General features: G+C 41.3%; 4 protein-coding genes and 1 non-coding gene across 9 annotated transcripts in view; 1 reads left to right on the top strand and 4 right to left on the bottom strand.

Annotated features, from left to right (window-relative positions):
* The window catches only part of dennd4c (DENN/MADD domain containing 4C), a 38,859-nt gene extending 34,535 nt beyond the window's left edge, over positions 1–4,324 (bottom strand). Inside the window, exon 1 of one of the 2 annotated variants that reach the window (XM_026161735.1) lies at positions 3,954–4,324. The gene's annotated coding sequence lies outside the window, so the exon portion shown is untranslated. Of the gene's footprint in view, positions 1–3,378; positions 3,908–3,953 lie in introns of those variants that run through there. The other variant, XM_026161736.1, reaches the window with a different exon arrangement.
* Positions 4,325–5,661: 1,337 nt separating this feature from the next.
* haus6 (HAUS augmin-like complex, subunit 6) lies at positions 5,662–13,682 on the bottom strand. Its single transcript, XM_026161758.1, has 16 exons — positions 13,203–13,682; positions 12,956–13,051; positions 12,776–12,854; positions 11,842–11,974; positions 11,539–11,683; positions 9,751–9,813; positions 9,615–9,675; positions 9,263–9,436; positions 8,774–8,961; positions 8,251–8,380; positions 7,982–8,084; positions 7,827–7,890; positions 7,326–7,467; positions 7,090–7,188; positions 6,797–6,932; positions 5,662–6,698 (listed from the first exon to the last, which is right to left on the bottom strand). The coding sequence occupies exons 1-16, from the start codon at positions 13,343–13,345 to the stop codon at positions 5,989–5,991; spliced, it is 2,466 nt and encodes an 821-aa protein (XP_026017543.1). The 5' UTR covers positions 13,346–13,682; the 3' UTR covers positions 5,662–5,988.
* Positions 7,639–7,769, bottom strand: LOC113019818 (small Cajal body-specific RNA 8). The gene has a single exon (XR_003272123.1).
* A 1,026-nt stretch (positions 13,683–14,708) lies between the features above and the next one.
* On the bottom strand, positions 14,709–20,728 carry plaa (phospholipase A2-activating protein). The gene is made up of 14 exons (XM_026161759.1): positions 20,472–20,728; positions 19,886–20,079; positions 19,670–19,770; positions 19,443–19,563; positions 18,997–19,164; positions 18,691–18,826; positions 18,318–18,487; positions 18,082–18,233; positions 17,768–17,987; positions 17,571–17,636; positions 17,417–17,488; positions 15,832–15,936; positions 15,508–15,678; positions 14,709–15,403 (listed from the first exon to the last, which is right to left on the bottom strand). The coding sequence occupies exons 1-14, from the start codon at positions 20,618–20,620 to the stop codon at positions 14,835–14,837; spliced, it is 2,394 nt and encodes a 797-aa protein (XP_026017544.1). The 5' UTR covers positions 20,621–20,728; the 3' UTR covers positions 14,709–14,834.
* Positions 20,112–25,588, top strand: zdhhc21 (zDHHC palmitoyltransferase 21). Of its 4 annotated transcripts, none has more exons than XM_026161799.1 (9): positions 20,112–20,131; positions 21,359–21,424; positions 22,059–22,235; positions 22,359–22,457; positions 22,591–22,702; positions 22,875–23,013; positions 23,344–23,460; positions 23,974–24,017; positions 24,322–25,588. In XM_026161799.1, the coding sequence occupies exons 3-9, from the start codon at positions 22,082–22,084 to the stop codon at positions 24,452–24,454; spliced, it is 798 nt and encodes a 265-aa protein (XP_026017584.1). In that variant the 5' UTR covers positions 20,112–20,131; positions 21,359–21,424; positions 22,059–22,081; the 3' UTR covers positions 24,455–25,588. The 4 variants fall into 4 exon arrangements, with proteins under 4 accessions (XP_026017584.1, XP_026017586.1, XP_026017587.1 ...); XM_026161801.1 differs by lacking the exon at positions 20,112–20,131 and adding an exon at positions 20,887–21,005; XM_026161798.1 differs by lacking the exon at positions 20,112–20,131 and adding an exon at positions 21,030–21,122.
* The last annotated feature ends 373 nt before the right edge of the window (positions 25,589–25,961 follow it).

Raw genomic sequence — 25,961 nt, 5'->3', positions numbered from 1 at the left:
TCAGCGCTAACGCTAAAGGCAGTCAGGAGTGACGTGGAATGAATTCTAATGAGCGGAGCAGAAAATTTTCCACTTTTCTTCCTGGATCACAGTGGGTCTCTAATTCCACTGTGTGAAGCAGGTGGGGTTGTTTTTTTCTTTTTTAAGAAAACGAGGCACTTTACTGAAACCTGTCAAAAGCAGCATTTAGACCACACATTCCCTCAAAAATATGACTATTTACAGTTAAAATCCGCTTGGGTAGATGCAAGGAGCGAAGGCAGGCTTAGCAGAAACGTCACAAGACTGCCTCCCTCCTGAAGCGTGACAAGCCGGTGGACACAGAGCATTCTTTCCACTGTAAGGAGACGGGAGAGAGAAGGCAAACTCATTGCTCGTACTAACTAGCTGGGTCTACACCGACTCAGAGGGAGAGCTACTGAAAGAAAACAACAGACATGCTGGCACACCACAGCAGAGTACAAGGGTCAGAGGAGGGAAGCAGGTTACCTGAGAGGGAAGAGGAGCGGATTACAAGTGCCTTCCTGCTGCTCTTTGGCTACAAACAACTATGTTGAGTTTGGTTTAACTTAAGAGGTGCAAACAGGCGGCTTAACAGAACGCACAGTGCTTCTTCAGGTACACATTGGCTCCAAAGAGACAAGAAACCACGATCTGTCCGCTAATTGTGTAGAAACACCTTGAGAAAAGAAAAAAAAAAAAAAGTGTGACTGTAAATGAAATGGTAAGCCTGCAAAAGCGTCCTTGATTCAGATATTACAGCATTGCTGGCACTAACCTCTGAGCTCTTCATGGAGGAAAACTTTCTTTACACAAGCACAAATATTACACAGTGAATGGTTTATACAAACACTGCGAAATCTGACTTTGAAAGATTTTAAATAGTTGAAAGGCTGACCACATGTGCTTAACGCTGAATACTGAAAGGAAACAGAAACGAAAATGCCATTAAAGACACACACAAAAGTTTCTCTGCAACCTCCGAATGAGCTGAAGATACAGACAACTAAAGCTCGAATGATATTACGGTAGGCTATTTGGCGATATATCAGTATCAGCATTTGTAACGGCCAATACATGAAAATTTAAAGAGTACAGAAGATATGAGAGAAACACCCTTTAATCAAGTTATGAGTGTTGATGTTACGTAGCTTGTCCACCAGGGACTCACCAACAACAACTAGCTAATCCAATCTGAGTTGGACAGATAGTTAACTGATAATCCATGAGTTGTTTCGACAGTAAAACACGACAATTCATAATCAGCACTGTCACATTATCTTAGTAAGGACTCATAAATAAAGACACGCAACAACTGTTAATGAAATCTGTTTATGTTCTGTGCGTCTGGCAGAAAATGAAATATCGGCCGATGTATCAGATTTTTAAATCATCAAGTATTGGCATCGGTCTTAAAAATTCTGTATTGATCAGGATGTAGAGACACCTGGTGAAAGAGGCAAAGAAGCAGGGCTGAAAAAGACAGCAGACACAGGTGAGACAGAGTAATCCATGTCTCGGAAAATTTCAGTTCCAGCCAGCCAAACCCCACAAAACAGTACACACCAACGGCAAACAGCGAAAGAAGCTAGATGGTCAGGCTCGCAAGAACAATATTAGCTGAACCGAAGGATGAGCCGGGTCTTTTCTTTCTTGCTTTTTTATTTGCATGGATCATTTCTTCTCACAGACTGCATTTAACAAAACATCGATACAGGACGGTATCACGATATTTTGCATAGCGATATTGTATCGATACAGGGACACCAAAAATAGGCACTTTATTGATATTTGAAAATAAATATATAAATAATAATTATACGAAAACACTCTACTAAGAAAACGGTTCATCTCTTGCACCGCCCTACATAACTGCCAGCTTGATCCCATTTGACTGCAGGCTGATTATGTCTTATGACAGCATTTATAGTAGGTTTTAGTGACAGTGTTGGTGTGCTTGACAATCTCATTTTGCAACAAAAAAGAATCACTGAAGTGAGATAACTTTATCTGCTTAGATAAAACAGATTGGAAAAACGACAACAACAACAACTTTGAGGACATAACTTACAGTTGAAATAAAAGATGATAAATTGTATTACGTGTTTTTAGCTTATCACAAAATGTTAAAAATCAAGCTATCATCAGATCATGAGTGAAATATTGTGATAATGTATTGTGGGGGTCTGGTGATTCCCACTACTTAACAGGAAATGTTAGTGTATTCTGCCTACTTTTTGTTTTTCATATTTATGTATTGCTATAACAGGAAAACTAAAAAGAAAATGTTAGCTAACTGAGTTTATTTAAAAAAACAACAACTAGGGTTCTAAGTCGTTAGTCTGTCTTCAAAAAGTGAGCATGCCATGCTGGGTGGTATAATTTGATGGAAGGAGTTAAAGCAAGCAGGGGTGGTTAACACTGTCAAAACAATGTGACTCAAACAAGTTGAACTTTCATTTATAGAACGAATCATTCATTGACATGAAAGTGTCAGTTGATGTTGGGACTCCAATAAGCTCTTCAAACTCTGAGAAAACTGACAGTGAAAGTGTGGGTGATAAATCAACCTGAAAGTGTCAACTCAAGTGGAGGCTGAAGGGGGGATAACGGTAGCTCCACCGTGCTATTTGCCGGGTGAGGTAGAGTGAACACAACTGTGAATGAAAGAATGAAGCAGATCACACGGGTACGCTCTAACGTATCTCAACATATCACTCTCCCACTGAATAAATACTGCCTGTTGCTGCTGCTCCTTTGAGCCAATCCACCTCCTTCCCCCCAGTCACCTGACAGAGCCTTTGGAAGGCCACAAAGTGCAAGTTCAATGTACACAAAGCCACCGCGCAGCCATGACCCACTTTATACCTGCAGTATTGTAGAGGTTATAGTGGGAGGAAACGTTTGCTCCACTCCTCTTTCCCAGCGCCTGTCAGGGCAAGCCAAGGTCAAGGAAGAGGGTTTATTTTATTTTGTTTCCACGTGGCAACGGCTCAGTGGATTCTGCCAGAGCAATTTCCATGTTTTTCACACTCCGCGTGCCTCGATTATCCTGTCATTACACAGCATTCCTGCAGCCAGCTCAGTTGGTAAAACACCTAATTGAAATTATGAATACTTTGAGCACAACAGAAGAGGAAGTGCCAAGCTGAGCTCTGCTGGAACTTGTACCATCGGAGCAGAAATATCACATGCCAGTCATGATTCACCACAGCTGTGATGGGAGCACGGAGCAGAGGGAGTACTCTGCTAACCTCAGGGGTTAGACTGCTGCTGACTGGCAAGCAGTCAAGTGCTGAGGCATAGATATGTGAGCACCTTGGCGCTGCATAGTGCCACATCATACACGGCTAGGAAAAGGATGAAAAGCAAACTCACAAAGAAGTCAGACCAGTTGATCCTCTACACGAACACGGCGCTGACTGCATGACAAGAAGGTCCTGCTAAAATTGAGCTTTAAACCCCAACACACATTTTGATCCCACGCAGGAAGTTGGGTTTGTTTCTGGGAGCAGACACCTGCAAGGGTAGACAGACTCCAGGAGAGCTGAGTCTGATTATCTGGCGACAGGGAGGGCCCGGGGAGGAGAGGCGAGCAGGAGCAGCAAGAGGAGGCGGCGGAGGAGAGGGGTGTTATGTTCCCAACTGTTGCATCCCAACCTTAAGTAGGTCAACTTTGATGCAGGAAATACACCTCGTCGTGGGTATAACAAAAGAAATTTCCTCCCATGATCACCCCGAGCGCTCATACGTGGCTCTCTCTCTCTCTTTCCGTGGTTGGATAACACGCTGAAAGTGCAGCAGCGCAACACCAGGAAAATGCATTTACAGCGGCTGAGCGCACTCACACACAGCGAAAGTTAACCTAATGCACTTCATCCACTCCCTCTCATTTCCACAACATGCCGCGATCCCTAACGGTTATCTCCACGGAACAAAACACGAGTACTTACCAGCTGTTTACACCGCAGTGAGAAACAGAGACAATGTTGACATGTAGGCAACTTGCTTGTTTTACCTCCTCGAAGTACCCCGCAGACTTATTTGTGCAAAGCAAAAACAAAAAAACTGGTCAAACCAGAACGGCAAGTTAAAAAGAAGGGTGAAAACGCCACTCGGAAATACTCCTTTGTACTTTGCTAGTTACTTCTTCGCCACACTTTCATCTGAAGTTGTCGGCGGAGGCAGGCGCCATGTTTGTGTCTGGGCTGATAGAGTTAGAGCTTTCCTCTGAACCTCTCGCTCTCTCTCGCTCTCTCTCGCTCTCTCTCTCTCAGACTGGAACCGCCCAGAGAAAAGGAAACGCTGCTAACAAACCACCGCTGCAACTGACAGCGCGAGCAAGCGCGCTCGCGAACAAGGAGCCGCTTCTGGTGAATCCTTTCAAAGTAAAAGACTTTGAAATGATTTTCAACTTTTTGATGCAATTCACGCTGCATGTGTGTATTTTATATAAGTTAATATTCTGTCAATTGGGGGGGGGGGGGACATAAGGTGGAGGGCAAAGAATCCAACCGGCCCCCTGGAAGACTTTGGAAAATGTGATAGATTTTGAACTGCTAGCTGCATTGTCGTGGGTTTTGCAGCTTTTCTTATCGATAAAGACTCCACCTTATTTGCCACTGATATCGCATTAACGTAGTTATGTAATAGATCAACAATTGAATAACAGAAAAGCTCCAGTTTTTCTACTAGCTACAACAGAAATTTCTGTTTTTTATTATGATAGGTCCACATTAAAAACAACCCGTTTGTTAAACCTGTAAATTAACAAAAACATTGTTTTTATAAATACATGACTGTCTGGGCAGTTAAATTTTACTCATTTATCATGTAAAGAAACTGAGATGTACTGTTACTGGACTTCTTTTATAACATTATGACATCTCAGGGATCAAATGTTTAGGTAAATGTCTTTACACTGACTGAAAGGGCAGTTTAAGATCCACTTAAGATCAAAGTAGGCCCACAATATAAAGTGAGTCTGAAATTCCAGCTATATAGTCCAACCAGCTTCACTTCTATAAAATTCCAGATGCAGCCGAAATATATTGTCATGCAACACTAATATGTAAATCAATATATACAAATGGGAGGATCTAGGTGTTTGTATGGTTTCACCTCACTTGTCCCTTCGGTGCAAAACAAGTCTGAGTAATGACCCACCCATATCTTTTTAAAGAATTTTTTAAATCCCAGATTATAGTTTGTCTCTAAATTGTTTTCATTTCATTAAATTAAACAAATCCGTCTGGGGGAAAAAGAAAGTTTCATTCCTCTAGTAATTTCGATCCAGTTACCAGTCTTAAGCTTCCCACTGCAAACAGCACATCTGGATGGGAGGGGACTAAATGCCCATATTTCTATATAGACTTCCCCACTTTATAGAAGGGGAGAAAAAAACTTAGTGGGAAATGAAGGCAAATTCGTTTCATTCAGGATTTCATGTATTTTACACAGCACCACTCAAGTCAAATGTTTGTGCCCATACGCTGAACTTTTTATTGTGAAGGAGTAACACGCCGACTTCCCCTTTCTCGGTTTTACCAGTGCTTTGCTTCACGTTTAATTTGACGCCCCCATCTTAAATTGCTGCAAGTCACACCTATTAAAAAAAAAAAAAGACAAAACAAAAACGAAGAAAAACAAAACACTAGTAGCTTCATATCAATTCATTTTATACCTTCCATGCATCACAATTAACAGGAAAAACTTAAACATCACTAAAACAAGGAATTCTTCGAGTGATTATTGGAGAAGTAACACTTTGAGAGAATTCTTTATTTCCATCATGTTAGAAACTGAGCCAGTGGTGCAGTGTAAATTGCTGGGAGGCATAATACACTCTAGTCAAAAATCTCGATTTACAGACAGACACAACAAACAAACAAAAAAATATATACATGCTCATATTTGTTACTTAAAAAAAACAAAAAAACAAAAAAAAACCCAAAACAGGAGGCTGAAGACTGGACACTTGGACACTTCCTAACACTTCATGTCATCCATTGGGGAGAATGTGATCAGCTCGGGAAGCCTGTACTCCTGCTTCTTTAGAGGTGAAGGGGTCTTCAGTGCATCTAGATCGAGTGAAAAAATCGTATCTGTGGCTTCCTTTGATGATGCTGGCTCCTCCGACCAGTCTCTGTCCAAACCAGAAACCGTGTAATCTGACAGAAGGCACTCGGGCGTCCTCGTGCCCTCCATCAAAAAGCCGTCATTTCTTGCTTCATGCTGATGGCAGTTTAACGGTGGCTGCTTCACTTCGAGCTTCAGTAAGGGAATCAGTTGCTCGTCATCGTCTTCGCTTTTCATCTCTTCGTCATCGAGGCTGAGCAGACTGTCGCACCCTGGAATTTCTGGCAGAGTTTCTTGGTCGAGGCTGAAGTGGACCACACTGCTGCCTGTGCCACCTGGGCTGTCGTGGGCCTCTGTGATGAAGGTGTCCCATGCAAGAATGGACTTGGGCAAGGCCCCCTGCTGGCAGACTGGAGGGCTGCTGTGGCTCCTGACAGCCGATGGGACAGTCTGGGTGGTCGTGTCGGAACCTGGGGACTCTGAGCTTGGCGACCCATCGTGGTGCTCACTGACCGGGGTGAGTTGCTCTATTATGCTGTCATTAAACTCAGCAGGAGGCTGATTTTTTTTCACTTTGTCTTCCTCGACTGCCTTACGCCAGGAGCTTTTGACATCCATAACTTTGGGAAGAAATAGCAAGGACAAAAGCCATTTTATTAGGTAAAGGAACACATTAAGGGAAGCTTTTGAATGTCAGGTCCTATATTTTAGCACTTACTCAAGCTTTCAGGGGTACGTGGCAGCTGCTTACGAGCAGAGAAGGGATCTCTTTGAAGACTGCTGAGAAGAGCCTCCAGCTCCAAACCTTTAACCCTGCCCTCTGAAGGAGCGGCTGTAGTTACAGCATCTGCAAACTAACACCACGTGCACACAAATGTCAACAATGAATCAGAAAATCTTGTTTTCAACAATCGCTATGCCCCTTTTTAGACGTATGAACCCTCATGAAATTCTCAGTTATACAGCATTTACTACAGATTTCAGTAGTTTAGTTGAGAATCTTTAAAATACCTGATCAGCAAGGTTGTCATATTCCATGTTTAATATCTGAGTCTTTGTCCTCAAGGGAGTCACCTTCCAATCAGTATGGGTCATCTTCCTCACACTCACCTGATGCACAAACATTGATTTTATGTATTCATTTATTTAAACATTAGTGGAACAAGTGTACCATTGTTTCAAGAACAGAATTCAGTAAATATGAAACTAACTTTGAAAACAGAGAAAATGTGAAATATGACACTTGCCTGAGGTGATGATCGTGGTGCAGCTCTTTGAGGAGGAGGAGATGGGGGCGTGTCAAAAAGCCAGTCCAGAGAGGTATTCGCTCGTGTCATTTCAGTCTTGACAACAGGACTTTCGGGCCTCTCGACTGTCACCGGTAAAGTGCTGTTTAGATAAGAAAGTGCTTAATTATTCCAAACACATTTGCGCATCACATCTTTTGATATAAAAGTAATCAATTTGTGGTATAGGTAGGTACTTCACTACATGCTCCAGGTTAACAAGGTTAAGCTCATTCACGTCATGCTGTTCTATCATCATATTTATACAGAAATAAAGTGTCTGCTCCGTATCTGTCCGTGGCGATTTCTCTCAATTCGCCGCGGTCATCAGAGAGCAGGGATGTTCTAGGGAGGACTGGTGACAGGCAGAGCACTGCTCAGGACTGCCCAGGTATCTGCCTCCCAGCAGAAAGCAAAAGGAATAATGCTGTCATGAAGTTCAAATATCCCTGATAATATTACCTTTTAAGGTTGGAAAAATTTATCTTGACGTCATCCTGTGATCCTCTCTCCAAGTGCTTCTCCTCTGAGGGGGGAAAACAAATAAATGCTAATTAAAAACAAAATTTAAACGTTACACCTTCATAAAAACTTTATTATAATCCGATTCCGCTCACCAAGAAGTTTAGCAGGGTACTGGGAGAACACACTGCTTTTATAACTCGCTTCAGCCGCCGGCTCAAAAGACAGTGGAGCCATTGGTGAGAGGAAGCCAAGAGCCTGAGGAGGAAGTGGGCGGGCACATAAGCTCCAAGCAACATTAACAATAGAATGTCTTCGTGTCATTTTTCACAGTACAATAACTTAATTTAAAATAAGTGCCTGTGTGGTGTGATGCATGTATATATAAAAATAAAAAAACAAAAAAAATCAAGCAACCACTCACAGGATCTTCATTCAGAAAAGAGACTAGGGGTGTTTCTTTCAGAGTGTCCATCCACTTCTTGTCCCACTCTGCCTCCAAATCCTGAATGGCACTCCTGACTTCAGGGATTTTTTCCTTAGAAATCTTCTGCCTGGGAGTTGAGATTAAAGGACACATTTGTAGTTATTAAAAGAAGAAATGTTAACAGTTATTACCACAAATCTATTAACGCAGCATTTTCCAAACGACAAGCATCCAGAAACTTGGATTTACAGATAATGCGGGTGCAACAGGAGGAATAGTGGAAATATCAGGTTGAATATGGAGCTGCCAGGAAGGAGAAAAATGGGAAGATTGGTGTCGTGAAGGAGGACATGCAGAGGGTTGGTGTGACAGAAGAAGATGCTAGGGATAGGGTGACATGGAGGTAGATGACCCCCTATGACGACCCCTAAAGGGAACAGCAGGAGGAAGAAGAACAAAGGGGAATTAATCAGCTCAGGTAGAAGTGTGCACTATCAAGCGAGTACAGCTTAATGGGTACCTGATGAGGTGGAGGTCCTGCAGCGTACGGGCCATCTGGCGAGACATCTCCTGCAGGTTGAGCTGGGGCACAGGGGCGTGAGAGACCCGACAACGTTCCTCCTTTAAGAGCTGCGCCGCGTGGGTCATCAGCTCCATCACACAGAGGAGGTTCAGCTGGTTGGCTTCATACACATTCCCAGAACTTAACTGGATTTAAAATAAAAAATAAATGTAAAAAAATTATATAAATAAAAGTATACATGAAACACAAATCTACCAATATTAGCCCTGAAAGATGTTCCACATCTTCTGTAGCTGCTGTCTCGAGTGTTTCGAGACAGTAGCTTTGTGTGCGCTCACGAAATGCCTAATCATCATCAATCATAAGGGACAAATACAGTGTATAGTTTTAGTTAAGGGAAAAAGAAAAAGCACAGACAAGATTTCAAAGAAGTTTCCCTGTTGTATTTAAGCAATAACCAGAGTCCATCCATCTCTTCTCACTCACCTGATGTGGGAGCTGTTCAATTCTCTCCAGCAGACAGCGGGGAATTTTAAGAACTTGATCAGTCCCATCAAGGGTGTATTGATCTACGTCTCCTTTCAGGACACTCTCCACAGCACTTTGCTCCTCTTTGATGGCCGACAACATTCCATCAATGGCCGACCACAGGGAGCGCACCTTAGGATAACAGAGAACATCTGTGAGCACTTAGAAAAACAGACACCTCGGCACACGAGTCTCTACTCATCTGAAAATAACATGAATGCATTTAGAAAACAGACTGTCACATCACAGTTGCTCCTTAAATAAACAGTACAAAGACTCTCCAGCGTTTTGAAAAGTTAACATTACGTACTTTTTTGAGCTTCTCAGCTGTAGAAGTTCCTTTCTCCTGAGTGCAATCATTGCTGTAGCGCCTGAAAGGACACCGCTCCATTACTTCAATGGGTCTTAAATTAAATCTGGCATATTGAGAGAGAAATTATACATACTTAAGCAGCTCATCATACTTGACACCTTCTGCTTTGATGTCCCTCATAGACTTCACCAAAAGTCTTCACAAGAGAGAAACAAAAAGAGACTTAAAACAACTTTAAAGTAGCAGAAGCTAACTTCCATTTCTACATTCAAACCTTCAGCATAACAAAGCTGTAGTCACAGCGGATACATTGCTATATCAGAGCTCAGGAAGCAGAGTTGAAACACATCATTTGAAGTGATGTACTGTGCCTCCATTCACAGGTTACTGAGACACTCGGCGGAAGTGAGCCTGTCGTTTACAAAATATCTTTCACACAGAAGGGAAGTGAAGCACAAACAAATACATAGCATCAGCCATAAATTTATACCCACATAAGAATAGAGGAAGCAAGTAAAATAATTGAAATAACACAATGAACAAAGACTAAAAGTAAAATGCTGTGTCTTACAGGTTTGTCTGTGAAGGTTCTCAGTCTTACAGGTCATGGTAATCTAAGGAGCTTGGAAAGAAAAGCGTCTGGACTTCTTTAAGGTTCTTGAAGACTTCTCATCCCAGAAGCTTCTTCTGTTCTAAGAGCACCTGAGAGTCACAGTGTCCCTAAGAGGGTTGTTGATGCCAGTATTGATCATCTGCCTAATCATATGAGCAAAGGTGTGAAAACGGGTGTGGGTCACAATCAGCCAAAGTTTCGGGTTTCCCATTGTGAGACCTTGCCCCACCCTATCATGTGATTTACTGAGATCAAATTACCCAGGATGTGAGTGGGCGTTAAGGCATCCGAGAAGAGATCCCAAAACTGGATTATAGATGGCAGACAATTGGTGTCGTAAGCCACCACCTCTGTTCAAAGATGGTCGTTTACAATGGGGATAGATCGCTTCTTTCATTCCTCTTTCAATCCACTCACTGTGTTTATTTTTTGCTTTGTTACTCTCCAACATTTGTTCTTAGAGCTGAAGAAGCTCCAAGAAGCTTCTTCAGCGAAAGGTGCAACGTCTTCAAGAAACTTTAAGAAATCCAGTTGCTTTTCTTTCCAAGCTCGTTAGGTTTGGAAATTAGTGTGGGAAAAATGTCAGCTGTATTTTAGTACTGCAGTGAATAGAATAAGGAAATGACAAAACATCCTTGGATAGAGCAGTGAAACGGAGTACTAAGATTTATTTGACTTTACTAGTTTAGTACAATTTGCAATTTAATACTAATTTAAATAATTTAAAGTGACAGGAAGTTTATTTTCTGTACATTTATATCATTATACTAAGTAAACATTTATTACATTTTTCTTGATACCTTGTACTTCTCTAACATCTTCTGTTCTGCTTCAACAAAGCCTGATACAGGAATCCTCACACCACAATACCTGAATTTATTTGTTAGGCATTTACTTAGTAAGCACTTTATTGTATTTCACAGCAAGTTTTAGTAATTTAACTGTTTAACTTGTTACTATTTTAACTGTACTCTGTTCTGAGCAATTATTACCTGATGTAGTCATTTTGTTCTGTCTTATTGTGTTTACCATTATGTTAAAGGTTATATTTTAGGTCTTCCACGACCCCTTTCACTTCAATACCCACTGGGGCATAAAAATGGCAGCATGTATATTTTTTGGCATTTGAAAAACAAACCCATAGACTTGAATAAATTAAGTCACACATTTTTTTTCCTTTCTTAATTATATACAAGTCCTGATTATTTTATTATGGTAAAAAGCTAAAACTTCTTAGTTTGGTGACATTTCAAAAAATATATATACTTTACAACTCTGTAAAGCTGCTTAAACCAAAAGTGCACTTACTGGGCCCGTCTCTGGTATTCATGGAGAAAACGATCCTGTTCCACTGCAGTTTTCAAAAATCTGGCACGGACCAGATTGAACCTCTTAATTGCCAAGTTCGACGTCGAAGCCGGCATTGCCGCCGCCTCAGGTACCCAGCTGCCATCTGACAATAATAATGTTCAAGATCACGTCATCATTTGGTTGGCATCTTTGCAAGCCAGGTCCATGGCAGATGAGATTAATAGGAGAACAGAAGTCATGTTTAATTCTGTCACTTTAAACTTTAGGGATTGTAGATTCGAGAGGCTACACAAGACCTACCTGTAGCAAAGGTCTTCATTTCCTGCAGCATGACATGCTTGGCCAAATGAAGCATCAAGCTGACAAACTTGGGGCCTCCAGGCGAGAGAAACAATGATGCCACCACTCTGGATCCAGTATTTGCAGTTTCTTCCTGCACATCGTCAAAAAACAAAAAACAAAAAACAGATGGCTGTCAGCGACCTAAATACAAACTGTTTTTGCTAATAAAAAGGTTTCATTATAGATTACTATACGACCCACAAAATTAATCAAATTGTAATCTTGAACAAAACTTTGGCTTTTCAAGAAATTCCCCATTAGAAATTTTCAAAATGCATGTTCTGTCAATAGAACGCAAAGCAAATCAAGCGCTCCCAGAATTAGCATCCAATGATGTGTCTGCAAGTGCCAATTGCAACTGTTCTCGCACAGCACAGTGTGAAGTTTGTGGACTTCACAATGCTAATGTGAATCTTCAACATCAATAAAAGCGACCCTATCCCGCACATCTGCGTATCCATACAGCACACACACAGAGTCTGTAAACACCAAGGCAACTCCATTTGGCCAAAAATAGGTGTCTAGCAAACATAGTGAGTAATGAAAGCTTCAAGAAAATGGGTCAACATACTAATCAAATGATATATTATTCACACACACACACAGTCATTTTTCTCAAGTGAAAATACCTGTGCTTACTCTAAAATCAGGGGGGAATAAGAGAGGGATCTCATAGCTCTTTACTTTGAGTTTTATTCCCATCCATCATGCAGGAACAATGAATGAAATAAAACATTGTACTTTGCTTCAAGGAGATGCACTTGAATAAACGCCTTATTCGTCTGCAACGATTAACATAAATGTAGCACAATGCAAATCTTAAAGAAGTGCCCTGTCTGTTTAATTCAGTCTTAAACTTTCGTACAATTTCTTTTATTCTTTTGATTCTCACCATGATTTCTCGCAGCCAAGCGCAGGTAACTTTGCGGAACTCGGCGTCTGCTTTTGGGTTTAAAACAGGCCAGCAGTGCCTGAAAACCCAAGGATAAATGAGAAGAGATTAAAAACAAATACTGGCGAAGACAATGAATCATCTATCTGAGCATACAAGACTGGTTATAATTGTCTTTACCTATATGCCTCATGAAACCGTGTCCGGTTGAGTTTCTCCAGCAGGAAATGGGTCACTATGTAAAAAGCATCTTTGTTGGGTTTGTCAAACATGTTCCTGTGGGACATAAAACTAAACTTAGCAGGAAACGCTTACGCTCCAGGGAGAGTGAATGGCAACGTACATTCAAGGCAAAGTTAAAGTAGCGACATTTCGCACAGTAAGAAATAGCTAGTATTATTCATAAAGACATGAAAAGCAAACTCACGGCCCCATGATGATGTGTTTAGCATTAATATTGGTTTTGCCAGCGATTGACGACACTGCAACGTCCGGTTGAAATCCCAGCCCAAGAAGAGAGAACCACAAATACTGTCCATTCTTCTTCTGCAATAGTGCCGGATTGGCCATTATTCAGAGGAGTAAGAAGCACCGTGATTGTGTCCGGAGGCGAATTCAAAGCTCCAGACTGGCAAACAGAAAACCGCTAGTCCGCTAGCCTCCCTGCTAGCAACGACGTTTACTCTTCGCTAACTTACGCCAACAAGGCCCATTCACAATAACAAACACTGCCAGGAAACAGTTACATTATAAGAGAGGCTGCCGCTGACGTTAAATCCACGTTGACGTTTGTTAATATACATTTCACACATTTCATAGTCCACTGAGAACTGGAAAACAAAAAAAGGTAACGCAAGGACACAAACCGCCAATTTTTCTAAAGATTACCCGGATGTTTTAAATTACTTCCGGTTAGCGAAGGTAGCGACGCACGGGATTCCCATTGGAAATTTAAAAAACAAAAAAAACCTCACTATTTTAACGTGCTTCTTCTTATTGTATTTTTCACTATAAGTAACTATATTTTTTGCAGTTTTTGTCGAAGGTAAATTTGACATATAAAGGCGTAGCCCTGACAGATACAAAGTTTTATTGGACTTTGGCCAGAGCAGCTGTACTATGCTCTAAAAATTTCCTAAGCTATTACTGGTTTAGATTTCACTGGGAAGACAGTGTTTCTAGAAAACCACGTGTGATATTACCAGCTAAGTCTTCCACCTAAAAAGCAGCTTATAGCTTAAGTATACTAGAAATCCCGTACTTTACCCATAGTTGCTTGGGTTATTAGGATTGTACACAGGTCAAAGTCCAGCAATCATAACATCCACAAGTGCTTCACCTAACTCTGCCCTTAGTTCTGTTTGTCTTGTTCAAACAGGATGAGGTCTTGCAGCAAACCCAGCATATTTCTCCAGCTTGAAGAGCTTGATGTTATCCTGGAAAAAGCTGAAGTATTTGGTTGCAGGACTGGCAGGTCTTTTGTGTGTGTTGCAAGGCACCCACTGGATGTGGTTGGGTCATCAGTGTTTCCTGATATAAAAAACTTTTGTTGTTTTTTAAATAAGATATTTAAGTGCTCCTGAATGCAAACGTGACAACACTATTGACATTTCATGGCTTTTTGTTGCGTAACTTTATTCAGTCCTGTTAGCTTCAAATAAATGCTTTTGCTGTTTTATTGGACACAATGACATCACGTCAAATTATCTGTCACAGCTTTTGAGTCAGTTGAGACACCGCGGACAGGGAGGCCTGGATATGTCTGCTTAGACTCAGATAAGAAGCAGAAAATGGATCAATCGAGATGTAACTTTACACAGCAAACTGTTTTCTACAGTGTAAATCAGTCATACACTGTTAACCACATACTTTAAAAAATAAATCAGTCAAAAGGCTTTGGAGAGGTGTTGCAGTAATAAAAACAGAGTCAGCGTATGGCAAATTTTCACTTGTCCTTCTTTTATTGTGGAACATACAATTATTTAGATCTCCACCACAACTGGTTAAGTAGAACAGAGTAATAGAAACAAGTGCTCTTTTTTTGTCTAAATCATTCATATCATTGTAGTTCTTTTAAAAGCAGCTGGCAACACTCTCCCACCTTCGATGGATCAGACACTGATGAGTACTTGGAAATCTGAGAGCTGACTCCCAACGAGCGAGCCAGATCCTGGGCTGTTTGATCTGAGGCCACTGTGGTTCCCAAGGCTACCAGCAGCCTAAATACAGCCTCCTTGTCTTGTACTGTCTCCAGGGCTCTACTGGCCACAGATAGGCACTGGGCCTTGGCCTCAAGGTCAGGCTGGAGATGGAGACAGCCAGCGTAGTTAAGCACCAGAGTGGCCAGGGCAATATGGATGTTCTTATTGCAGACGGTGGCCAGGTCAGCAGCACGTGATAGCACCGTTTCACGCTGGGCCATGAGGAGGGCTCGGCCATGCCTGCCACTGAAGCAATTACACAGAGTCCGCAGTGCCAGCATCTGGTTGGCAGGACGCCCCTCGGGCCTCATTAGGTTCAGGAGGTGGTTGCACAGTTGTACACCCTCTGCCTCTCCACAAAGGCTCTCATTAACCTGCGGGTGGCGCACTGCCAGCCTCATAATGTCCAGGACAGGAAACACAATATCTACAAAACATGAAGAAAGATTGGGGAGGGTCTTATTAGTGAAGAGAAATTAGCTAAAAAGCATTAAAACACACATGAATTGGGATGGGATACTTTTTTATTACCTTCAGGCCAGTGAGAAGCCTTCCAAAGCAGGTTGATCTGTTGGATGGTCGGAGCAGGCTCAGAGGAGTTGAGTCCACACACAGACAACAAAAGCCTCTCAAGGCTTTCCAGAACTTCTTCAGAGAGCTTGTGCTCCTGAGGGGCACCTCCATTTAGCTCCTTCAACTTAGCTGTTAAGGACAGGTGGAAAACACATTTTCTTACACTACGTTATGGACAAGAATAAAATAAACATTCTTAAAATATATGAAGGTTCCAAATATCACCCACTTTAAAGCACAAGTTATTCAGCGACAGTTAACAAATCACACTGAAATGCTTACCAATGATCTGAGAGCTGTTGGCTTGCTCAAAGGTCACACCATCAGTCTTAGGAAAGTAGATGTTGGTTGTTTGTCTCAAGGCTGCTGAGGAGTATGCACCACCTCCTGCAAAGCAGGGAGACAGAAAGGAAAAGTAATATTAAATGCAAAAAAAAAAAAAAAAACTAAAACAATGACAAGTATACTGTTAATAAGTTATACATGCAACCTAAACTCAGGCAAAAAGAGAGAGAGCATTAACTTCTTAGAAGACTTTCTAACATCAGCAGGAGGCAAACAAAAAAAGTTTGACACTATTGCCTCATCTCATGAATGAGGCAAGCATGCTGTGTGTTCCCGTGTATGTGTTTAAATTGCTTGTGAATGAATGAGTGTGTGTGAGTCTTTAAAGAAGAATGTGCCAGCTGCAAAGAAGAAAAGCGAGCATGTCAGCATTCTCAGAGGTCTGCTCTGTGCTTTGATGCAACGTTTCCTACTGCAGAAAATAAATGCTATGATGGTGTAAATTAGGGCTGCTCGATTATGGCAAAAATGATAATCACGATTATTTTCACTGAAATTGAGATCTCGATTATTTGACGATATTTATTTAACCCTTTAAGACCTACCATAGAACCAAGTCCGCCAGAGCTTATATTTTTTTTTATTTATTTATTTTTTTTTACATGCTGTAGTGCCATTTTTGGGAGCATTTCAAGTTGCTATACATCAATACAACTGTTGTAGCCCATATTTTAATAATATGTATGCATTAAGTCCATAGTAATTACATCAATTGCAAAAAAGTGCAATAAACTACAAAAAAAATTGACAATCGTTTTTGTTTTTATATATATGTATATATATATATATGTGTATATATATATATATATATATGTGGCTGGATTTGCCACACGGAGCAGCGCGAGAGTAAAGCACGAGGGAGGGGCTAATAATCAGTCAGTCATTTTTAATAATCGTTGAAAGCCCAGATCGTAATCGTGATTAAAATTCGTTAATTGAGCAGCCCTAGTGTAAATGTTAATAATTAATGCCAATATTCATTCAATGGCCAACCTTTTTATATGAATCTAAATGTACAAAATAATGTTACTAAAGCCTTGAAATAATGGTACACTTTAGATTGCCGCGTGCTAGCTGCTGTGACAGAAAGCAGGACGGCTGATGACAGCCTTCAGTAAGCTGCTTGATTTAAACATCACATCAGATTAAGTTAACAGCTAATCTGCTTAAACACACTTTTATTTTAACTTCTGTAGCTTTTCACTGTGTAAGATAAACAGTGGTGGATGGGAGCAGCTGCAAAGTTCCCTTTTCTTTACGCTAGAGCTTGTTGAAAAGCTAGTTTCATTCAGGACTTCCACCATCTTTTTCCCAGTAAAGATTTTTACTGTGACTATAACAACAAACACTGCTGTTTTGGACACTTAAAAAACGATAATTTAGTGCAGTCCTGGAGCCATTTGGTTAAAGGCAAAAAAAAAAAAAAAGAGAGAGAGAGAGAAAGGCCTCATAACTCCATAGAAAGGTACCACTGGGATTTGTATCTCACAAGTCCCAATTGCTCCTTTCGATACCAAGTTACCTGTGAAGGGATCCGCTACACCAACAGGAGCACCTGGGTTTGGGCCTGATCCTGGGATGTAGCGACCAGTGCCTGTGAAGAAAAAACACAGCTGTGAAACTGCACTTACAGGTCAAGTTCAGACTATGAACACCTCTGAGTAAACAAACTATACCTGTAAAAGGATCAGCTCCAAATCCTGCAGTATCACTGGAAGAACCAGGGATATAGCGTGCTCCTCCTGTCAAATAAAGAGGCGAAACACATTATACATTCAATCTAAGATCCCTTAATTGTTCCAGTGAAATTAATCTAAATGTACAGCAAAGAAAGCAAAGAAGCCAGCAGCAGTATCCATCTTTTGGACCTCACCAGTGAAGGGGTCACCACCAGCGGGCTGGGCTGGTCCCACCACGTGCCCTTTGGTGTTCTCAATGATAAAATTGGCAACCTGGTCGAGGAACATGGGGCTGAGGTCATTCTTCTGCAGAAAGTTGTGCGCTGTCAGCCAGGGGTCGTCTGTCACATTGTAAGGCAGCTTCATGGATGGCCCTCCCTCATTCACATCAATGCTGAACACGTAATCATACTCCTGCACGCAGATGGGGGGGGGGGGGGGGGGGGGGGACATTAATGACAGCTCATATGCGACGTCCCGCTTACTAACTCTGAGCTTGTAGCCTCACCTTTCCTTCATACATGACACTCTTGGAGGTCTGTTGGTTTGAGCCTCCGACCACGTCTCCAATTTTCATCCAGCGGCCATCACTGACGCTCCACTGATATGCCTCCACCTTCTGTCCATCTTTGATCAACCGTGTCTGTCCATCGCGATTCCCTGTTGTAAACAAAACCACCCTGATGCACAGAGAACAGCTTCACCGTTTTATATGACAAAATAAATAGCAGACTGCTGCATTACCAGGCTCGTTCAGGTGTTCTCTTCCAGGAAGATCCTCCAGTTTGATGTCACCAAGATCCCCGGTCTTGGGGTCAATAGTGGCTTTGGAAAGTTCATCCTCAAAGGCCTGCAGGTCTTCTGCACTAGCCATGCGGTCCTCAGCTTCCGTAAACACGCGGATAATGCCATCGCTGTGGGCAGAGGAGAAGCTTCTGGTTTAGCCACAGAACTACTTACTGCTTCATTCAACATTTGTTTGAATGCAGGAGAGATGCGACGAATGAGGACAGCGAACACTGTCTTTAATGGGCTTTTAAATATTTATGGTGTAACATGATCAAGGAAATCACTATGACCTGACTGCATATTAACATGCCAAAAGCAGCTCTATTACCTGGCTCCGACTACTATGTCACCATTAGGTAAAATACAGCAGCACCACACAGACTGAGCAGGCAGGCGGATGGTCTGAGAGCACTCTCCTTGCCTCCATATCCTCAGACTCCGGTCCTCCCCTGTGCTTATAAAATCTAAGAGAAAAAAAAAAAAAAGGGTGAGGGCAGGGTGTAGGAAGTAGGTACCATCTCAGAGTATGAAAATGGAAGCCGGCTGAATAAACCACAGAAGAGCATCACTGACTGCTGGTTTCAAGTCTCTCAGTTCTATCCCTTGTTTTTAAATATTGATACAATCAACAAACCTTGGCTATTGGGGAAGACAGCTAAGCTGTAGATGAAGTTGGTGTGGCTGTAGTAGACCTGTACGCATTCGCCTGTCACCAGCCACCTTCTGATACTTGTGTCATTGCTACACGAGAAGAACTCAGTGTTGCTGATCACCGCCAGGTCTCTCACACAGTCCTCATGACCTATAATGGAAGGGAATATTTTTTTAACCATAACTTAACCCTAAAAAATATGCAGCTACCAATTTAAATTTTTACTTTGACAAAGTTATGGCTTTGTCCCATATCCTACAATACTGTTGGTTTATATTATTAACCACGTAATCAAAGACAGACAACCAATCATGCTACTCATCAGCCAGTCTACTTTTTGTATACACACGCACCCCCCCCCAAAAAAAAATTTAAAAAAAAAAAAAAAAAAAAAAACCCATGTCCAATATACACCTGCATATCCTCACCTGTAAACGTCTTCTCACATCGTCCTGCTTTCCAAAGCTTTATGGTCTTATCTGCTGATCCCGACAGCATAAGGCCTTGTTCAGGTAAAATAGCCACTGCCCACACCGCTGCAGTGTGGCCCTGAAACAAAATTAACAAGCACAAAACATGTTCTGTCAATTTTTTCAAAACAATGGAGACACTAATCACCATCCAAGCAAGCTGAAAAGTGTAGAGGACCACGTACCTGCAAGGTCATCATGCACTTCTCATTGAGCCAGACTTTGGCTGTAGTGTCCCAGGAACCACTCAAAAGTGTCCCAAACTTCCCAGACGACAGAGTGCAAACTGTGGAGGTTTAAAGTTAGAAAGCCAGGAACCAGAAACACTGTGACGAGTAACACAGCAACCAGTTAATCCTCACTACTACAAAAATCCAAACAGCGAGGACAGCACAACTCACCTGTATTTTTGTGACCCTTGAGAGTGAAGAGGGGCTGCGGTCGATCCAGTGAGAAAACACAAATATTATTATCGTTCCCGCCTGTAGCAACAAGTCCCCGAGGGTATGTTTCACTGGGTGCGATGATGCATACACAGGATACAAAATTTGAGTGTCCAGACATAGAGTGCATCTCTGTGAAGCCTTTGTCTGAGCTGTCAGAGGGAGAACAAGACGAAAGTTAACAATGATTACTGAGGGAAGAAGGTAGGTCCCTTTGGCTTTAATCTGTAAGAAGGATAGGCAAATTAACAAAAATAAGCACTCCGAATCTGTTTCACTTTCGTGTTTCGTAAAAGAACAGTTGCAGCTGAATGAATGACAAAGCTAATTTGAGCAAACGTTAGCACTGTGCTTTTTGGCTAACTTAGCTACTAACCATTTTTATACATATGAAATCAGAAATAGTAAAATATTCAGTAAGGCGTGATTTGGCTTGACACTTTTCTTGTCCGGACAAGTCAATCTCTTTGCGCAGAGTGACTTGTACCCTGAAATTAATCGTAGCCAGGCAGCAGTTTCTGAGCAGCAAGCTAGCGCTAGCTACCTTGAGTTTGGTACCCAGACTCTTCCGGTCCGGTCTCTGGACACAGACACGAACGCTCCCTCTGGAAAAACAGTAGCGGCGAGTCCCCTGACGTCCATCTCGTGGCCCGGGATTGAACACCTGAGTTTGTACGAATTGAATGATGCCATTTTTGCTCCAACAGCACAATGAAACTACTGTGGCACTGTTAAGCTATGCGGCGTCGCTGTCAACAAACACCAGCCGCTATTGCTAGCGGAAGTTGAATTACGTCATTATTAGGAGTGGCGCACCTTTCAAACTAATGTTTAATTATTTGTGTTGAATATAAATTGTCTTACGTTTATAACATTAACATTAGAGTAGTGTTTTTCCAACTGTATTTTAGGTTTGTATTTTCGATTATATTTTATCAAAATGTATTGACCACAGTTGACCAGAGGGCGGCAGCAGAGCGAGGCCGCCACCATCCTGCTACATCAGCAATATCAAGCTGCCGACTACGCGGACCGAGCAGGAAACTAGGAATGTTGACGTAAAAATAACAGCTCAAACGTAAAAAGTGCCGCTGTTTAAAAAAAAAAAATCATATTCGCTTTATCTATCGCGTCAAACGAGAGTTTAATGCTAATACCAAGCTTTTATGTAGACTTAGAACAGCTTAATAAACGCGTAAGTCTCGCTAGCAAATGACTTGTGATTTTCTTTAATCAAATCATTGCCTTAATGAGTAATTTAACATTTTCGGTATCTTGGTTTGTTTTTAGTTTTCCATTATTTCGTTTTATGTAATATGAAATAGAATAACTTTATTAACAATTTCGATGCTTCCCAGGACAAAAATGCAAATAATGCTTGTTCCGGTTTTATTTTTTTAGATCGGAAATGTGATTTTTTTTTCATTGCAGGTAGCAAAACAGGTCCCACAGAGGCGATGAGGAAGTAGTCTCACTGATTCGTTCGCTGACAAAAAAGTAAGTGTCTTTTCATTTTAGCTCACGAGATGTATATTTGACAATAAACGCGTTGGTTCATTTTTACGCGACTGAAGTAAAGAGCAGCGTTGGCCCGTAGATGTTAGCTAACACAGTCAGGGTTTTAGAGCCCAGCCCATCACGATTGTGAATGTTGTCAGCAGTATGAATGATGGAGCAGGCGAGGCTTTACAAATAACGAGGCTCTGGTAGTGGTTACGTGGTTACGAGGGCTGTTCGTACTGTGTTCTAGCAGTGTTACTGTACTAGATAATGCTGATAATAAGATTCAGTGTAAGGTTTGGGGGGTAGATTGCTCAGGGTATCAAGTGCCTGGTTGATAAGCATCTGCTTTGTATTACACAGAGGTTAGGCCTTTGTTTAAGACACATTCCACGACCATTTCCACACAGTATCTGATATGTCCTTGTACGTACAAATCTTATAAAGGTATCCTTAATCCTTCTGTAGTTAAGTTATAGATCTATTATAATGTGCAGGGCAAAATGCAGGTCTCACTGATGGGTATTTTGCCTGAAACATATCATTTCAAGTATCTGCAAACTAAAGAACTGCAAAACATGTTTGTCAGTGTCTTAAGTTTGTGTGTGTGTTCGCGTTTGGTACACTGTAGGTTTCCCAGAATTCCCAGCAGCCATGAAGCTTCGATTGCACTTCGTGGTGGACCCTATGGGCTGGCTGTGCATCAGTGTGGTATTTGGGATCTGGCTCTACAACACCTTTTTTGTTCCCAAACTGGTTCTGTTTCCACACTACAATGAGGGACACATTCCTTGGGCCATTGTTGTTTGTGAGTTTCCTTACCTTTTGTGTTGACACGTGAAAAACTGAAAATGAGTTTCTTTGGAAATTGGAAATGAATGTGCCCGATCACACCTCATCAGTGGAATTAAAACACACTGTATTTCTTTAGGTTACTACATAGCATCAGGACTCTGCCTAGCAGCACTGTTCAGAGCTTCCACAGCAGATCCAGGCCGTCTTCCTGCGGACCCACACATACCTCATGCTGGTAAATGCTTTTCTCACTGCTTACCGCTTGTTTGTATATGTCCAGTTTGTCTGTTACTCCGGTACCGACTAGCAGTATCAACTCTCTTCGGATCGATGATTGTTACATAGTGTTTGTTGTCTTTGTGTTTCAGAGAGAGAGCACTGGGAGTTGTGCAATAAGTGCAACTTAATGAGACCTAAACGGTCGCACCACTGCAGTCGCTGTGGCCACTGTGTGCGCAGGATGGACCATCACTGTCCCTGGTAATCATACACGAACACCTACTCTCATGCTCCCATCCATTCTTGTTTATTCAATTACTGAGATTTGAAAGCTTATTTAATGACTGAACATATCATAGCATGCCATGTGTGTCCACTGCTGTGATAAAGAAATATGTGATCACTTGCTAAATGCACTTTATTTCCTTTGCAGGATTAATAACTGTGTGGGAGAGGACAACCACTGGCTCTTCCTGCAGCTGTGTTTCTATGCTCAGGTCCTCAGCTTATTCACGCTGGTGCTGGACTTCTGTCAGTACTATTACTTCCAGCCTCTGACAGGACTAGACCAGGTAGGTCCATGGGATTGTTTTTAAAAGTTGGCCTCTACTCATTTCCAGCTTCATAATTTTATTCTCTGCTGAGTAACTTTAAACATAGGGATATCTGCCCACACCTACATCACAGAGAGCCAAGAGTATAAAAAATGACTTTTCTTCTACAGCGATTGATGTTCATACTCTGACCTCATTATTTGAAACTTTGGCCATGTTTATTATGAGATTTAGCTACACTAATAGAAAACTATAAACATTCATATTTGACAGTGGGAAAATCAGCAAATGGGACTTTAAGATGATAAGAGGTTTTCACAACAAAGGGCACTGTTCTCTTTCACTCAGGAAAAGTTCACTACACGTCACGAACTGGCTCTGCTGCGAATCTCTGCGCTAATGGGCGTGGTCATGTTTGGAGGCATGTCTTCTTTGTTTTACACACAGATGACTGGCATCCTCTCAGTGAGTACTGAGTAAAGACTTATTTTCTCGTTTCAGCTGACAGTTTAAGTTCTCCACCCATTTCCTGCTGCCATCGTCTTGATGCGATTATGTCTTTAACTAATTAAATGCGGCTAATATTTCCAAGCTAAGTGTTGAATATCAGTTTGTAGGATCAGTAAATGCGTCATTCACAGCGTTATTCAGCTTGCATGTCCTCTTGAAAGCAAGTTGAAGACAAAAAAGAAGAAAAATGATGTAGCAGCTTCAGACAAAACAACATGACATGGTGTACAGAAATAAAACGATCAATGCCAGTAATGCAGCGATCGATAGGAAAGAATCAGGGGAGAAAGTGTGCACATGAGTGCGTTCATATTACTATAAACCACAACAGCAACATGTTCATCTGCCATACCTCTGCTGACATGAATAAACATTTCATTTATTAAATAGTTTGGCAGGTCTGTGAAAAGATGTTATCTGAAATGTTTTAAAATGAGTCACTCATGTTGCATTTTTCTTGTCTTACAGGATATGACCACCATCGAGAAAATGGCTCACTTTTCAAATGAAACGTAAGTTCCGTTTCTTCTTATAGCAGGAATAGCTGCGTCAGAGGAATAGGCCGATCTTTTGGGAGATAAATCTATCGTATGTGTAGAGACCAGCCATTTACATAGCATACCAAAGGCGAAGCAGAAGGGAACTTGTGGTTTCAAAACGGGAGTGACAGATCAGTGGGGGATTTTTCATTTTTTATTTTTTGCAGTGTCACTCTCCTTCTTTTATATGCAATCTATGATCCTCGTTCACTTTTTGGCAGACAGTTTGGTACAAAAAGGATTTTTACTTGAACAATTACCTGTTTTTTCTTATCAGATATGGCGCAAAGAGATCCTGGCAGTGGGCGCTAGCTGAAGTTTGTGGCACTCGCTGGAAACTCCTTTGGCTCATCCCACTCCGAAGCAGACAGCCACTTAACGCCAGCCACCAGTTCCGCTCACACGTGTAGGCCGGTAGCGCTCCCACCTGCACAGATGGTAGGAGCTGCCCTGATGAAACACTGTATACACACCTAAGAATCCATCTGCTCGCCTTCACCATCCTCTTTTGTGCTACGAGAGCTGGGCAGCAGTCTTGGTTTTTCAGTGGATATGCCAAGTTTTTTTTGTTTTTTTTCCCTTTGCCTTTCTCTACAAGGCCCAGACTGGCAGAAAACAGGGTCAAGAAACACCTTTGGGAGTAATGGGAAATGTTGTGTTTTTAACTCACTGTGACTGCTACTTTAAGCATTTGGAAACCACTTTTTCTGGCTAATTGCAAAAGAAGGATGGAGGTTTTCATCTGAAAGCAGCTGGCAAAGGAACCCCCCCTCTCAGGTTACTTTAATAAAGAGCCTTGACTACTGACCTTTAATCATCTACAGACGGAACAACGGTTATTTTAGTGTGTCTATTAGACTGGCGTTTTTTTGTAAGAAGTTTGTGCCTTGTTTCTTTTAGCGGTCCTCTTAATTTGTGTGTTTGTTTGATGTTTTCCAGCTACTTCTAGTTTGGAAGCTTTTTTTATTTTTTTGTATTGTGTTTGTTTATTTATAATTTTTTGTAAAGGGATCTGTCTATTATCAGCGATGTTCTTTTGCTGTTTATAATTTGAGGATTTGTAAATCATTTGGGGTTTGTTGTTGGGTTTTTTTAAATTTGGGATTGTTCTATGAAGAAGTACTCTGTGAACCATTAATTTACGAAGAATGAAGCAGAACAAAGTTGATAATTTGAATGACAATTTGTAGTCCTTTTTATAACAAATAGGCAGCCTGGTATGAACCTGTGTTATGGAGAGCAGTTAATTCCCACTTTCCTATGGCAAAAATCCACATTAGAAACGAGCTTATACAATCAATGTTGTATGTTGTGGTCAGATTGCTGCATAATCAAGAATATAACATTCCTTGGCCAATTAATGTAATGACTTGATTACAACATTGTATTACTTTGTTTTAGAAGGCATTTAGGTGTCATGTTCTGCCTTCAAAGATAACTTAAATCAAGCTGCCTTTCTTAAATGCCTAGTTTAACCTCATGCCCCACTTATGTTTGCAAATGTGAAACTATAGCTGGCAGCTAGTTAGCTTAGCTTAGCATGATGTAAACTGTGTAAACATAAACAACTAACATTTTTTTAAATACTTAAAAAAAAATATTTTAAGTCAGTAAGATAAATCCTAGCAGTTGGTGAGATTTTCTTGGATAACACCAAGCTAACAAGCTAATTTTAGTTTATGGTCTTAAAGCTAGGTAGCTTTAAGATCACAGCTACTGGCTAGTTTAGCGTAATGCTAAGCTAAACTAGGTAGCTACTGGCTAGTTTAGCTAAGTTACATGGCTTGCTTATAGCCTCATAGTACCTGAAGGATGTAGAAGTGATATCAGTTTTGTTTACACCATGATTTTCCCCCAAATGTTTGCCTTTTCCTTTAAGTCAGTCTGTTTAGCTAAAATGTATGTACAGTACAATCT

Source organism: Astatotilapia calliptera, chromosome 3 (genome assembly GCF_900246225.1).
Source record: "Astatotilapia calliptera chromosome 3, fAstCal1.2, whole genome shotgun sequence".
Taxonomy (NCBI): domain Eukaryota; kingdom Metazoa; phylum Chordata; class Actinopteri; order Cichliformes; family Cichlidae; genus Astatotilapia; species Astatotilapia calliptera.
This window is presented reverse-complemented; position numbering and strand designations above follow the sequence as displayed.